The 16,171-nt window shown below is 35.3% G+C and overlaps 4 protein-coding genes across 5 annotated transcripts; 3 read left to right on the forward strand and 1 right to left on the reverse strand.

Moving 5' to 3' along the window:
• Nucleotides 1–6: 6 nt before the first annotated feature.
• Nucleotides 7–722, reverse strand: LOC123008805 (enhancer of rudimentary homolog). Its single transcript, XM_044404821.1, has 3 exons — nt 509–722; nt 270–455; nt 7–219 (listed from the first exon to the last, which is right to left on the reverse strand). Exons 1-3 carry the CDS (start codon nt 509–511, stop codon nt 97–99), a joined length of 312 nt encoding a protein of 103 aa, XP_044260756.1. The 5' UTR covers nt 512–722; the 3' UTR covers nt 7–96.
• A 31-nt stretch (nt 723–753) lies between these two features.
• On the forward strand, nt 754–1,757 carry LOC123008804 (BLOC-1-related complex subunit 5). The gene is made up of 2 exons (XM_044404820.1): nt 754–1,075; nt 1,122–1,757. The coding sequence occupies exons 1-2, from the start codon at nt 844–846 to the stop codon at nt 1,676–1,678; spliced, it is 789 nt and encodes a 262-aa protein (XP_044260755.1). The 5' UTR covers nt 754–843; the 3' UTR covers nt 1,679–1,757.
• A 131-nt stretch (nt 1,758–1,888) lies between these two features.
• LOC123008796 (ubiquitin carboxyl-terminal hydrolase 2) lies at nt 1,889–10,130 on the forward strand. Of its 2 annotated transcripts, none has more exons than XM_044404810.1 (8): nt 1,889–2,077; nt 2,179–2,408; nt 4,368–5,262; nt 8,252–8,790; nt 8,854–9,100; nt 9,150–9,228; nt 9,296–9,524; nt 9,573–10,130. In XM_044404810.1, exons 2-8 carry the CDS (start codon nt 2,215–2,217, stop codon nt 9,658–9,660), a joined length of 2,271 nt encoding a protein of 756 aa, XP_044260745.1. In that variant the 5' UTR covers nt 1,889–2,077; nt 2,179–2,214; the 3' UTR covers nt 9,661–10,130. The 2 variants fall into 2 exon arrangements, with proteins under 2 accessions (XP_044260745.1, XP_044260746.1); XM_044404811.1 differs by having other exon boundaries at nt 4,368–4,710.
• A 144-nt stretch (nt 10,131–10,274) lies between these two features.
• On the forward strand, nt 10,275–15,811 carry LOC123008798 (protein phosphatase 1D). Its single transcript, XM_044404813.1, has 5 exons — nt 10,275–10,755; nt 10,876–10,995; nt 11,047–11,169; nt 14,359–15,429; nt 15,479–15,811. Exons 1-5 carry the CDS (start codon nt 10,452–10,454, stop codon nt 15,565–15,567), a joined length of 1,707 nt encoding a protein of 568 aa, XP_044260748.1. The 5' UTR covers nt 10,275–10,451; the 3' UTR covers nt 15,568–15,811.
• The last annotated feature ends 360 nt before the right edge of the window (nt 15,812–16,171 follow it).

Raw genomic sequence — 16,171 nt, forward strand, 5'->3', positions numbered from 1 at the left:
AGCAGTCATGTTTACTTGTTTTAAACTAAACTAACATTATTTTAATAATTTATAATAAAGAAAATGTTAAGTAAACTTAAAAGTATTGTTTTTCCCTTAGTCTGTATGTCCTGCTGCTTGCCTCAGCAAAATATAAATTTTCTCCTTTATCCAATCCTTATTATAGGGGGCGTAGGTATTTGTCGATTTTTGATACACCAAACAACTCAGATCCGACAACTGTAAACAAATTGTTAGAAAAATGCAACAATCAACACAAAATTAAATACTTGATCAACAAAATCAAACAATTGGGAAATATCGTAAGTGATAGTGGGAGTATTGGGGTTTCGGCGTTTCAAATGTTCCTCGTATATTTTACAAACACCTTCCATGCACTCATTCACTGATTCGTAATCCGAATAGGTCCGAGTCTCAGGGTTAGCCCCCGGTTGCACGAGCAAAATTGTATGGGCCTAAAAACACAAAACCGTGACCTGGAAACCCCCAATGTGACAAATTGACTCACCATTGTAGTAAAAACACAAGTATCGGCAAAAATCACGCAAATTTTTGCATTAAAACAAGCGAGTTTGAGGTTAGGCTAGTGACAAATGTCGCCAACTTAAACCTTCAAACCACTTTTAAAAAATTTGTACTGGTCTCAACTAGGGAGCGTTACAAATAATAGACTTCTTTATGAATATTTATTGTAATTATCTTTTATAGTAATATTTAATATTTTTTATTTTTTTTTTATAGATATCAGAATTTAAAAAGTTAAAGTCCCTAGGGACATTACAAAGTGTCAAACAAATGTCAACATAACCTAATTCGGTGTTTTTGATTATTGTATTAAGTGAAATGGGTTCGGAACATTCAACTCATTTGCATGGTGGTCATGGGGGTAGTTTGAGCCACCCCCCGAAGCAGCCATCGAACATCCGCCGCCAGCACACTATTGCCAATCCAGGCGGGGCTGAGCCCCCTGAAACTTCAGAAAACGGCCGTCCGGGGTCAATATCCCCCGGGCCTAGTGTTTGTAGTGACACAGACTTGCCATACATCAGCTACACCGTAAATCGCCCAATTGGAGGTACCCAAAATATTTAAAAAATCCTTTTTTTGATATTTTATCGTAGACTCGCCCAAATTAACCAACAAGCAAATCGTCAAACCCAAACGCAAAATTCCCCAAAAACCGACAAAAAAATCGTCGCATAACATCGTGGTGGTGAAACCGGCTACAATGGGCCCCAATGTGGACAAAGACCCTGACATTATGCGCCTTCAGAGCATCCCCATGTTCTTGCCCATAATGCGAGCCACTTTGAACTTGCCGGCGGCGCGCGACCCCGAGGTTTTGGAGCGCTTGGATCCGGCCCCCTTGCACAAACTCTGTGTCAAGTATCAGACGCATTTGACGGCTTGTGCCAACTTAATAGCCACCGAACAGAATCAATTGACGCAGAAAGTGAGAGAGACTGATGGGGAAATCACTAGAATTATCAGTGGTTTGACTGAAAGACAGAAACGGTTTGCTAAATATGCTGAAAAGTTGTCCAAAGTTCAGGAGTTGTCGCATCAGTTGAACCGGTGCCACATGCTCCTCAACCATACGCTCGAATCGATGGAAACTTTGAATAATTACCTCGACATTGAGGATCGATTAGAGCCTTTCGTGTGGACCACTGGATGATATTAATTTTTGACAAGTATGACATTTGATCTCAGCCTGCTTGTACAATGTATAATATGAAATAAATGGTGATAAATAAGGGGTGGGGTTGGTGTTTGAGACTCGGGGGTTGGTATTTGTGACTCGGAGCCCCCTCTTTTATGCAAATGAGCGAATTGATCCTTGTCAAGGTCGTTTCGATGACTCAAATGTCGATGACGTCATCGCAAGATGGCCGCCACCCAAAATGGACTCATCGTTCACTTTTTTAATTTTTTAGCAAAAATTTGATATTTTTCGGTAAATTTGCATCAGTGGGGCTATCACAGTGCGCGTACGGTGTCCCTGTGCGTGAAATTGCGGTGATTTAGTTCGGACGCAGCCCCCAGGATTTCGCCCCTTTCGAAGACACGAGCTAAGGTCTAAAAATAATCAAATGACTTTTATATTTTAGAAATTTTGAGTTATTTTAGATGCGGGGTAAATATAGACGAGCACTCACCGATGTACTTTCTTTTCAGGTTAAATGCTCGAGATAGAGTGATAAGACAACGAAAATGCCAGTTTTGTCGCCGAGACAGAGTAGTGCTTCGGCATTGACGGGGTCGTACAGGTCCACGTTCAGTTCGTCGACGATTGATAGGCCCTATTTTGGGGGGGGCACGAGTTACAGCCCCCGGATCACCACTTTCAGCGAGAGGTACACCACCAGGACCTACTCGGATGCGGATGGAAGGAGGATTTTCTCCAGGTTAGGACTCTTCCACCTTATCAAACACGGAAAAATAAATAAATACTTACATGCAAAATGAGGAAATTATTCTACAAAGATTTAGATATGACAATATTTGTTCAGTGATACCTACTTTTATTTAAAAATAGTCTTTTTTATATTTATTTTTCTCTACAAGTAATTACAGTAATAAATTGCTGTCACGTAATTTAAGTCATTTATTATCGTTTTTTAAATAATTTATTTTCGTCCCTGAGTTCAATAACCAGTTTACTATTGATCGTAATATTTCTCTATTTTTAAATTATTTGAAATTAAAATTTCGGCAAAGATGTGAGAAAAAAAGTGAAATATTTTCTCAATTGACCTATTAAAAAAATGTGGGTGGTGTTGAATCGTTTGTCGATTGTTTTACACCAAGTGGTGCCAACATAAACAATTTTTTCGTAGGTGTCTTGACTATTTCAAATAAAAAGAATAATTTTATGAAAATACCGTGTCTTGAGTAAAATTTTTGATCTAATTGGGCTATAATTCTAAAACAAAGTTGGCAACAGTGAATCGTAGCAATAATTTCAATGACAGGACACTTTGAACAAAAATTTAATCGAACGCATGGTTTGATATAATTTTGTCTAAATTCTTCCAAAATTGACAGAAAATTAAAAAATAAATAACAAAACGTAAGTAATAAAAAAAATGTTTGATTTTAAATAATTTTTTAATTATTTAGAATTTTTTCTTGGTAACAAACAGAGGGAAATATTATAAATTTAACTGTATGTAATTATAATGTTCTACACATTTCTTTGATATTCAAGGTTAAATAATGTATTTAATTAGTAAATAAAAGAAACTTTTTTATAGTGTGGAAATTCTCTTTAAAAAAATTCTTTTTTGTTGAAAGCAAAAAGTAAAAAAAATTAAACAATTATCTATAAAAATTTGACGTTTGGGAGAGCCAAGGTTGCCAAACTAAGATTTTTAATTTGACATTGCCAACTTAAGGATAAAAGTTACAGGGTATATTGTCGTATCAACAAGAAATTACTGCCTAGGATTTAGGGATATTCGTAAATAGGTTTGGTTAGGTTGGTTTTTGGTGACAAACAAAACTAGTGTCATGTAACCGTCAACAACAAGGGGTAACCAACCCTAAACCTTCAAAATTACTTCCGAGAATTCTAGTTACAAACAAAATGAAAAACGTAATTTTCCTAAAAGTTCAAATTCTAGGTGGTAATTTCTTGTTGACAAATCTTTATACCTTTACATTTTTTGGTGTTGCCAACTCAATTCTAAAATCACAGCCCACTTCTTATTTTTAATAACTTTTTGCAGTTTTTGTTTTAAGACTCGGCAGTTTTCTGAAAATAATTTAAATAAATAAAGAAACAATTTTAAGACTTTGTAACATTTTCTTTTTTTCCCAATAGTAATAATGAAAAAACTATATTTTATACATACAGGCTGCGCCAGAACTCGCGCCCCAGAGAAAAATGCCATATAAGGTAAGATACCAGGAACATGGAAAAAATGTTAAAAAAATTTTATCTATAAAAATTTCGAAGTTATGAGGGTTTAAAGTTTGTACTTTGACTCTATTTATTTCTATTGGAAAAATAATTTTCAAAGTTTTTTTGCTATAAGCTATTAAAAGAGGAAACAAGGAAGCTAAATTGTAACTCTGTTCAATGTTATTTGTGGCTTTTATTGGCAAAATTTTTGTCCCTTTACTAAATAATTGTAATAAAACATACAAAATCATCAGTATCATTAATTAAAAAAATGTCAAATGTCCAAAAATAAATGTAAATTTTTTTTTCATGTTCCTGGTATCTTACCTTACTTGAGAAATTTCTCTGGGGCGCGAGTTCTGGCGCACCCTGTATTTTATTAAACAGTTGGAGCTTTTTATTTTGAATTTTTCTGATATGACCGAGGTTTTATGTTTTTCACCGGAATTTCTCTTTTCAGGTCCGGGAGTATAACCGAAGACGGCATAACCAGCCGTTTCCGGGAAGAAGCCCGCGAGTCGAGCATCGCCCGTCGCGAATCCCTCTCTCGCGACTCCGGTATAAGTTCAATTCGCGAAAATTCGATCGTTGATTTTGGTCGTCGTGACAGTTCCCTGTCTCGGGACAGCCCCCGTTTATCCTCCATCAACGTTCTAGATTCGGTCGCCGAACTTCGTAACAAATACTCACCAGCAAACTACGTTCCTGCTTGTCTTCGTGAACGTAACGAGAATATCTCACGTTCAAAATCCATAAACGACATCGGTTTGCCACCCATCGAAACGAAACTGGCCAAAAAGAAGGTAAATAACGACAGTTTGAATTACAATAACAGCGTGTTGTCGATTTCTAACCCAACTACTAACGATAACAACATGACGACGAAAGTTGAAGAGGACGATGATAATGGAAATAGGGCTTCGGTGGCCGATTTGAAGAAACGATTTGATGAGAAGAGTCAAAAAGTTGTAAAAAGTCCGCTGGTTAAAGATTTGGAAGAGAGTAGTTTTAAAATGTCGGAGAATCGATTTAAAAAATTCGATTCGAAAGTGAAAAATTCTAAGAAAATTGAGGGAAAATCTAGCGTGCGACAATCGGAAGTGACATGTCAAACGTCAAATTCTGATTGTGTTATATCGAAATTGGATGTGAACGAGACTGCGACGGTCAAAAATGGGATTCGAACGCAAGAGGATGACGTTGATTGCGGCGAAGTAAGAAAAACGACAAGAGTTAATAATTTTGCGTCGTTTATACCGGCGAAAGATTATCAAAAGAACGGAGACGATTGCTTAAACGGAGACACGGATCAAGGAGACGAGAGCACGACGGACTTGTTAGGGAAGAGGTTTACTGTAAGTATTGTGTGGAAGACTAATTGATTAATTTTCGGAGGGTTTTGGACGGGGTTTGATTTTGGCGCCGGCTTTTGGGCGCTTTTACCATACAAGGTTGGCAGTATTGATGATCGTTTAAAAATTGTGAGGGTTATTTGAATTTGGCGCCTGCTTTTGGGCACTTTTGCGATGCTAGGTTGGCAATATTGAGGATCGTTTTTTTTTATTTTGTTTGTTCCTTATTACAGTTACGAAATAACACAATTGACTTTTAATTTTTATGGTTTTTGTTATTAAATAATGATTTAGTGCAAATTTTCAATTAAAAATGTTTTTTTTTTTCAAAAATTTTGTAATCATGGTTGGCAACCCTTACCTTCAGTGTGGTTGAACGCCGCTCGTTTTGTGTGTTTGTGTTGACAAAAAGTAAGTGCAAAACAAGAAAACACGTGTCTCCAGTTAAGAATTAAGTAATTTTATGAAGTAATATTGAATTTTGTGACGTTTGGTGGTCATAAATTTGTAACATTTTTAGGTTATTTGTTTTAAAATTGAGTATTTGTGGGAAAAACAGCAAAATTTTGGGTAATTAAACCAAGAATGTCACAAATAGTAAGTATTTTGATTATTTCTTTCGGATAAAATAGCCCAAACTTGCATTATGTCAGTTATAATTTTTCGGTTGGTGACACTGAAATTTTGACATTGAGCTAACGAAATTTGTAAATTGAGTACGTTTTGTGGTTTAATTCATCAAAATCATAAGAAACTAAAAAATTTGGCTGAAAAAAGCTGTTTATGAAAAATTACTGCCGTTGCCGAAATTCTGAAGGTGCAAAATTTTTGTCTTCAACATTTCTTAGTTTTTGTTTTTTATTATTATTTTTATTGTTAAAATTTGTGTTAATTCGTTCAAAAACAATTTATTTCAATTGACATTTTGTTTTTCACTAGATGTCAGTTAATGTTGGTAATTTTTATATTACCAAATTTAAGAAATACCAACCTGAGAATAATAAAGTATAATTCAAGGCTATATTTTTGCTTATTTTATTCAGTTTGGCGTAATTATACCCTTTTTCATATTAATGTGGATGAAGTAGGTTGGAGAAGTCTAGATGAATCTTTAATTTAAAGGCCGATTTACACAAAAAGTCATTCAGAACAAATTTAATCACATAAATATGACAAAAATTTTTATTTTTGTTTTCCTATGTTAATTACCTTGATTTTAATTATTTTTTGCTATGTGGGGTACACATTTATTTGAAAAAATATTTTTTAGGGAAGATTGAGGTTGATTGTTTGAATTTTCGCATGGTTGCCACCTTAAAATGATCCCTTTCAACGACTACTTTGATGCACATTAATATGAAAACGAGTACAGATCTGTCAACAAGAAATTATCACCTTGGATTTCATGTAACTAGAATTTTCAAAAGTAATTTTAAATGCCTAGGATTGGTTATCCCTTGTTGTTGACGGTTGACGTTTTCCGTCAACCTGCTGTCAACTATAAATTGAATTAAGTATCTATACAAGTTGACAGGTGACTTAACCTAAATGTTGACACTAGTTACGATATTTCTGTTTGTCACCGAAAACCAACTTAACCAAATTTATGACAACCTATTCACGAATATTCCTAATTTTTAGGGAGTAATTTCTTGTTGATACGACAATATATGACTTATCATCGACAGATTTTATTTATTACACATTAAAAATGGTTAATCCCCAAATTTTCCTCATTTTTATTATTGGTTTAATTTGGTTTTTTTGTCTTGAGTTGGTACTACTTGAATTTTGTCAATTGAGGTGGGCTTTATTTTTATTATTAAAAAAACTAGAAATTTTGAACTTTTGACGTTGAGTTATTTACAAATTGCGAGTGAAATTAGTATTTTTAAATTTATTCTGTTATTGTTATGTCTTGGTGGGTAGAAAACCGAAAAAAATATACAAGATGTATCATAAACCCCGTCCAAAATCTTTGCCGCATTTTGTTTTTCTAAATAATCTACACAATGTGAGTCAATAATAAAAGTGGATCAGTCGAATTTTGAAGCTATTAACTGTTTAATAACTTCAAAATTTTATTTTTTCAAATTGAAATTAATACGGGATGGGAACGTAGTGAGAATGGACTTCACCGAGTGCAGTTTATGGGACGAAAAAAGCGCCCGATTATATCAACGAGTGTGTTGGACTTCACCGTTTCGAAAAAAATTGCGCGACAGATGGAAAAAAAAGTTTCCAGAGAAAAGTGACAATAGAATTAGAAGACCGGCGAAAAGAAGAATCGGTAGGAAAAGTACAACAAAGAGACGGAGAAAAACAAAACGGAGAGTTACAAGGCGCAAAACAGACAATTCCGAAGACGGAAATCGTCGTGGAAGACGAAAAAGAAGAAACGTTCGTGCACGTTAATGTCTTGTAATTTTTTTTTATAAATTTCATGTATAAAGACTGATCACTACAATCGACTTGACTCACTTTGTGTTTTTCATTTTGACAAAGTCATGTCAAAAAAAAAGTGTAATTTTGACAAGGCTGCAATGTTTCGACTTTCGGTGCCATGTACTCCAAGAGTTCACTTTTATTGAATCGTACACAACGTCGACATCTTTCGGTAGGTTAAAATATTGAAAAGATGAGGAAAAAAAGCGTAGGTGTGTTAGTCGTGCCAATTTTATTTTTACATAAATGATTGTAAGTCGTCCGAATGGACGTAACGTTTTTGTTGTTCGGTTTGTGGTTTTCGATGATGTTGTACGGTTTTATCGTCGGTATGACATGTGACAATTTGACAATTTTTGGGGTTGGTGGAAATCACGAGTTGTGCGAATTGACCAGGTAAAAATAGCGAAAGTGGGAATTTTAAACTCAAATTGGTCTTTTTATTATAGGTAAGTGACGGATTCTGAAAATTTGTGTTAATTTCCACAACTCGTGTCGGTTTATTATTTTTGTTGTTCTTTTTGTTTATTTCATTTTTTTTGTTTAGGATATTTCCACCTCGCCGAAGCTCAGCGCCACCTCGACCCGTTCTACCATCTCCCCCTCCACTTCCACCCTAAATTCCTCGAGTTCGACGAGTCCATCTCGACGTTCCTACAACGATGATACCACCACCACGAGTCCTATAAAAACGCAAGGCCTCAACGGACTCAAAAACATCGGTAATACATGTTTCATGAATTCCGTCATCCAGTGCCTCTCGAATACGAAAACCCTATTGGAGTACCTCCTTCAAGACCATTACGTCAACGATATCAACACCACAACGTCAGCAATGAAAGGTGCTCTAATCAAGGCATTCGCCGAAGTGATTAAAAAACTATGGTCACAAGAGGCCTCCGATCGCGTTGTAAACACATCCAGTCTCAAAAGTCAAATTCAACGATTCGCTCCCAGATTCATTGGATATGCCCAACAGGACGCTCAGGAGTTTTTGAGGTATTTGTTGGAGGGGTTGCACGAGGACGTTAATCGAGTTAAGGAAAAACCGAAACCGATATTGACCGAAATTGATGAGAAATTGACGTGAGTTGAGACACTCACTCATTCGATACGTTTGTCTATCGTGTTTTTTTTTTTTTTTAACAGGGATAGTGAAAAGTCGTCAGAGTCGTGGAATCGTTATTTGAGAATGGATAATTCGAAAATTGTCGATTATTTCGTTGGGCAATTAAAATCAACATTGAAATGCACACATTGTGGGCATTGTTCGGTGACTTTTGACCCGTTTTGGGACTTGTCGTTACCGATACCGCAGAGGGCGGGGCAAGTGAGGTTGGCACAATGTTTGGATTCTTTCACAAGGGAGGAAACGTTAGATGGGGACGAAAAACCTGTATGTTGTCCATAACTCACTTACCACTCTTCTAATTTGTGTTTTTTAGACATGTTCCAAATGCAAGGAGAGGAGGAAATGTACCAAGTCGTTTTCGATTCAGAAATTTCCCAAGATTTTAGTGATACGTATCCTTTTTTTATCTTTTGTTTTATCAATTAATTGAGGATGTTTCCTTAATGAAGGAATAAACAGATTTGAAGAGGTTTTCTTTAGCTGAGAGATTTCGCGGCAAGTTGAGTGTGACGGTTGATTTTCCGTTAGAAGGTTTAGATATGAGTAATTACGCGGCCGATAATATCACTCCCTGTCGTTACAACTTGTATGCCATTTCGAATCATAGTGGTACGACGTATAGTGGCCATTATACGGCTTATTGTAGACATCCGTACACTAAAGCCTGGCATGAGTATAACGATTCAAGGTTGGTATTTACAGTCAAGGTTTGAGTCTTGGCTAAATTGAGTTTTAGGGTGTCGTCGATTTCATCAAAGGCGATCGTAAGCGGCGAAGCTTACGTTCTTTTTTACGAACAAGAGGGACAAAAGTCGCATCTATGAAATAGTTTTTATTTAACCCCAATTTTAATTTATTTCCCAGTGCTCCCTATATATTATATATTTACTTTTTCACTTTCTTGAGAACAGAATCTTATAAATTTTTTATTAATTTTATTGTATGTAGTAAACGTGTGGTTTATTTATTTATTTAATGAAAGTGTGGGAAAAGTTTTCCAGTGGTTATAATCTAGTCTGACTTTTCCATTTCTTTTTGTTTTGTTTAAATTGTTAGTATAGATCGTACTTATTTATTAAAAGTTGTTGATATTACGTACCGAGAGGGGTATTTGAAATATTTTTATGTCATTAGATCACCGATTTGTTCTACCTCTGATGCAAAAGCTTTTTTTAGAGTAGAATTTATAAATCGTTACCAAATAGAGAAAATCAGGCACTTGTATAAAAGTGAAAGTACTCGGAAAAGCTTTATAAATTGTTCAAAGCACTAACTTAATAAACTGTTTGCAAAACTTGTTTTTTACCGCCTTAATTTGAATTTGTTTCATTATAGATTGTTTTATTACCGATACAGCTTTTTAGTTCAATTATTTAAAAGTGGGCCAGGTGGCGCCACCTGTTGAACAAGTACAGACGTACGCTTAAGTGAAAGTTGAGGTTAGCGCTCATGCGTTGGAGAGAGAAAGTGACAGGGTGACGCGTGTCGTAGCTTCTGACACAGTTAAAATTGACAATGACAGTTACGCCACAAACAATATCGAAAATTCGAATCAAATCTTGTTCTAATTGTGTTTTTTAGTTAAAACTAGCGTTTTAATGTATTGGTTTACAAAATGCCCGCGTCGATTGGAGTTAATTTGCGTGTGACGGGGCACTGTCGTCAAGGGGGCAGGAAATACATGGAAGACTTCTTTTCAGTGGCTTATCAACAAACCGAAGACGAGCGAGACTTAGAGTATGCCTTTTTCGGGATTTACGACGGACATGGGGGCGCCGAGGCCGCCGCCTTTGCTAAGGAGCACCTCATGGAGACCATAATCAAACACAAGACTTTCTGGTCGGACAACGACGAGGACGTCTTACGGGCCATTAAAGACGGCTACATTGCCACACATTACGCCATGTGGAAGGAACAAGGTTAAAAAACCGTTTTTGACACTCAAAACTCACTTTTTCCTTGTTAAAAAAAGTGAGGTTATGTCATCTCACTGGATAAATTTGGACAAATCGGGGGTTAATTTGGCATTTATGTTGTAGAAAAGTGGCCCAGGACGGCGTCGGGGCTCCCTAGTACGGCAGGGACCACAGCCAGTGTGGCTTTCATACGCAGGGGCAAAGTTTACATCGGACATGTGGGGGATTCAGGGATTATTTTAGGTGCGTTTTTGACGATTTGAGGGAAAGTGGGAATTGAGTTGGTGGTTTTAGGGTATCAAGAGGAGGGCTCGACCGAGTGGAGAGCAAAGCCCCTCACGAGGGACCACAAACCCGAAAATTTGGACGAGATGACGAGGATTAATCAGTGTGGCGGGAAAGTTGTCTCGAAATCAGGTCAGTGCTAAAAAAAAAGCTAATTAAAGAAATTATTCAGAAAGAGGCGCCCAATTTTTTGAGGTTATGACGTTTGTTTTGATTTTTGACGTAATAAGGGGTGGGGGAATTGCAACTTGACATTTGGTGATAAAAATGTCAAAAATTAATACATTTTTGGTAAAAAAAAACATTTAAAAGGTGGAATTAAGTTCAAAAGCGTTTTATTTCAACATTTTTTTCGAAATTATTCAATTATCCGTACACTCAAGGGGTTTATTAGCGGTTTTTGTCGTCAAGTTGGTGACTCTTACTTTAGTGTTATAAATTAAACGTCAAGCAGTGTTGTCTGATCAAAAACATAAAATTCACCAGATCCGAGTTGAAAGATTTGCCAAATTTTTACCAGATTTGTTTGGCAAAATCTCACAAAAAAACTCTTGAAAAAAGCAGAAATGACATGATTTTCTTCCTATTTCTGTAATTTTTTGGCTTGTTTCCAACACAATTTTACGAAATAATTGCGTTGAAAAACGTGCTCGAAAAAAAAGCAAAAATAATTGATTTTTGACTTAATTTGTTGATTTTTTAGTGTTTTAGCAAAATCTAGCAAAAACCTGATTTTTTAGTAAACGTACTTATTTTTGGCCAAATTTTGTGGTTTGTCAGTTTATTTTTGTCTCAATTTTGTTCAAAAACCATTTAAATAAAGTGGAACAAAAAAAAAATAACATCACTATCAAACCTTTTTGTGATTTTTTGGCGTATTTGGACAAGATTTTGCAAAATAAATGAACCCTTGGTTCAGAAACAAAGTAAATCGAATCCGTTTCGATTTAATTTTGTAATGTTTTAGCCTGTTTTAACGCAATATTTCGAACTTTTTGTGTTTTTATCTCACAAAAACATGCATAAATACTCGAAAATGGGCAAAAACGCAGTTTTTGGGCTACTTTGTTAAATTTGTGGCTTGTTTTTAATAAAATTTTACAGAATAATTGTGTTTCTAAATAGCTGAAAAAGCATTCGAAAATAACATAAATAAATTGTCATTTTTGACTCTGTTTAGTAATATGTTGTAAAAAACAAATGAACTATTTTTAACCAATTTGGTGGTTTTCGATTTTTTATTCCGAGAAAATTTGACGAAATAATCAAGTTACAACCTAAGAGTTAGGTAAAAATATCATAATATAATCTTTTCTTATAACAGCTTAGTGATTTTTGACACGCTATAGCAAACTTTCGCGAAAAAAACAGAGTTTTCAGCTTAAAACTCTGCTTAAACATTTGAAAAAGGAAAAAATTATATCATTTTCGGTCTAATTCTGTGTTTTTTTGGCTTGAGTTTAGCCAATTTTACAAAATAATTGCGTTTCTAGCTGAAAGACGTGCCAAATTAATGTAATTTTCGGCTTAATATGTTAATTTTTCAGTTCGTTTTAGCGAAATTTTGCAAAAAAAAAAAACTGAGATTGTTGTACAAACACGTGCTTTAAAAACATTCTTGGTTTATTTTTGTGTTAAATCGAAAGAAACAAACAAAATAACTTTAATATCATTTGTTTTTGTGATTTCTAAGCGTGTTTAGACAAGATTTTGCAAAGTAAGTGAACCTCTGGTTCAAAAACCAAGTAAGTCGAGCGAAACAAGCTAAAAATAATATCAATTTCAATTTAATTTTGTAATTTTTTGTTTTTATCTCAAAAACGTGCTTAAATAATTCAGAAAAGCAAAAATAACGCCGTTTGTAGTCAAATTTGTTGAATTTTTGGATTGTTTTAAAGGACATTTTGCGAAATAATTTCTAGCCAGTGAAAAAGTATTCGAAAAAGACAAAAATAAATTGTCTTTTTCGATCCTTTCTAGTAAAATCTTATAAAAAAAAAACAAACAGAACTCCTTTGAACCAATTTGGTGGTTTTTCGACTTTTTTGAAAAAAATTGACGAAATAATTAAGTTTCTGGTTGAAAACGTAGAAAATGCTCGAAAAACCACCAGATATTAGAATTTTTAAGTTAAGTTTAAATTTTCATGAAAAAAAAAAATAAATTTCACCACACCTGACAACACACACGTCAACGTAATTTACATTTTCAATGTTGCTAACTAATAACACAGACTCGGTATTACAAGGATTAATAATTTATGGTTGCCAACAGTTTTTTTTTTTTGCTATAATTATTGATTAGAGGGTAAATTTAGACAGACATTTTTGACACTACAATAAACACGTGAATCTGTTTTTTTTTTTACATATTCCCCTACATTTTTAGTGTTGTGTGGAAAATTTTTTTACTGTAATGGCGCTTGGAGGGGAGGTAAACTCTAGTAATAGTCCATCTAGGGGAATCTCAAGTTGTAATGTTTGTTTGTGGCAATTAAAAAATTACACTACCCAACAATTTTCTTTTTTATGTGATTGATTTATTGACACGTGTCATATTTTGAATTGATTTGGCTCAATTTTAAGTTGGGAATTAAGGTAAATCAAAGTATTTCAACCAAATACTTTCTCTAATAAGAGTTTTCTTTTAAAATAAAGCAATTTGAGCTATTTTCAATCCAATTTTGCTCGATTTTAATATTGATTGATTTATTGACACGTGTATCAGGGTACATTAACATCTCTAATTACGAATTTTATAAGAAAAATTCTCCATCACGTACAGATTTTAGGTTACAGGCAAATAGTTTTCTCAAATTTTATCGTAAAAATTGTACATTTCAAATAGAATTTAATTAAATAGACGACAAAAGAAATTAATTTACTCACTAAACAAGAACAATGTTGAAAGATGCATAAGATTCTAACATAAATCTGTTGTAGATGCGTTTTTTGCAAAAGCTGACTTTTTTTGTAAGGGTGTTTTAACTTCTCTTATCAGAAACCAGCAGTAATCCTCCATCATAGCTGGATCCCATCTCCCTTGGTACCCCTTTTCCATCGTCAATATATCCTGGTGGAACCTTTCCCCTTGCTCGTTACTAACGGCACCCAAATTTGTAGGAAAAAAATTAAATGAGAATTTATTTTATTTATCATTTTTGAATTTAGCACATAGAATTGAACAAAAGATAACTGTTTTCTTCTCAGTCCCAAAATGCTTGTTGGTTAGTGTTATTCATTGTAATGGCGCTTGGAGGGGAGTTTGGCCAGTAATGGCCGCTGTAGGGGAAACCGATTGTAAGTTTGTTTTTGTTGGTAGGGGTGCCCCGCGTGGTGTGGAACCGACCAAAGATGGGCCACCAGGGCCCCGTTCGTCGCTCCACCCCCATCGACGAGATACCCTTTCTGGCGGTGGCACGAAGTCTCGGTGATTTATGGTCGTACAACTCGCAAATCAACCAATTTATCGTGTCCCCTGATCCCGATTGTGCCGTCTTCACCATCGACACTTCAATCCATCGGTGTCTTGTTTTCGGTACAGATGGTCTTTTCAACATGCTCAGCCCCCAGAATGCCGTTCATATCGTCCAACAGGCCGAACGTCACAACGAAAACGCCGCTCTCAGCGACTCCATCAACAAAACGTGGCTCAATCCCAGTAAACTCCTCGTCGAGAAGGCGCTCGAAAGGTGGCACAATACGAAAATGAGGGCTGATAATACGTCAGTGGTGACGTTGATGTTGGACCCGCCGGGGCCCCCAAGAGCGCAAGTGTTGAAAAATCGCAAGAAAAACGCATATCCTGATAGTGGTTTGGAAATTATGACTCGGTATGAGGAAATCGTCACGAAGTTGAAAGAAGGGGAGGGGAGTGATGATCATGTGACTGCTCCGCCCACTCTATCGACCAATGAGGATGCAGAGGCGAGTTCAGTGACGTCGAGTGAGGTTACGTCGAATTGTTTTCCGTTGAAAGAACGGAATTTTGCGTCGAAACCGCGCGAAAGTACGAGTTTTGATCCGAAGGAAGTTGAGGATAAGGAAAATAAGGATGAGTCGATTCAGATTAATGAGATTTCGTCGAGTTCGAACGAATGTGATGAGAATTCGAATGAGACGCCGATACATAATTTGAGGAGTGGGAGTAAGGGGAGGGTGGTGAAGAAGTGTGATGATGGGTTGACGAAATTGAGGAAGAGTAGTCGATTAGCGCACGAGAAGAAGACGGCGAGTGCGTTGAAGGGTAAGCTAACGCTGGCGCAAAGGATACTCAGGAGTAAAAAGATTTCGATTAAGAAGAAGGTGCAAGTGGCGAAGAAGAGATTAATTAAAGCGAAAACAAGTACAAAGAAGAGTGCGAGGAAGAGTCTTCGGATTAGTACCACGAAAGGTGACGATGGGTAATTTGTTTTGTTTTGTTTTTTTATTTGTTTTTCCAGGTGTAAAGTCGAAATCGCCCCCCAAATCAATGCCAAAAAGGAGCGACGTGCAAAAAAATCGCAATCGAAGATTGCCACGTAAGAATTAAACCATTGATGGTTATTTTTAGTTTTAATTTTTATTACTAAGATGGAAAACATCTGCGTGATTTTTTATACATATTATAGTTTTATTTTTTTCTTCTCAAGTGTTCGCATAAGTTTTAGTTTTGTGTTATTATTGCGGAACCTGTTAACTCTTTAGTTTTTTTTTTGTGTCATGGAAAGACTACTAAAACATATTTTGTGCCTTTGTTACCAAATGTTGGAAAAAATAAATGTGTTAATAAACTTAGGCGAAACAAAGAAATGTATATTTATAATAAATGAGGAAATGTATTATTTTCGCAATTGAATAAATTTATAGTTTTAATTGTTGTGTTTATTTGACAGAGTAAAAAAGTTACCTAAAAAGTCAGTGTTTTTTTTTTATTTTTTCTTTTGAAAGAGGTGAGTAAATTTTTAAAAATTTAATTAAAATTGTAAAACCTGAGTTCAAATCTGTGTTACAGTTTTCTGTAATGCAACTAGTGTCATCTATGCCTCAAATTTCTAAAATTTTACAGAAACCTGTAGAAAAAAGAAAACTGTTTTTAATGAAGCTTGTTTTTGTGATATTTTTTTAAATTTGGGATACCTCTTCGCATTTGTGTT

Source organism: Tribolium madens, unplaced genomic scaffold (assembly GCF_015345945.1).
Source record: "Tribolium madens isolate multiple individuals breed KSU strain unplaced genomic scaffold, Tmad_KSU_1.1 Scaffold_71;HRSCAF=194;Tcas5.2_LG6, whole genome shotgun sequence".
In the NCBI taxonomy this organism is placed as follows: Eukaryota; Metazoa; Arthropoda; class Insecta; order Coleoptera; family Tenebrionidae; genus Tribolium; species Tribolium madens.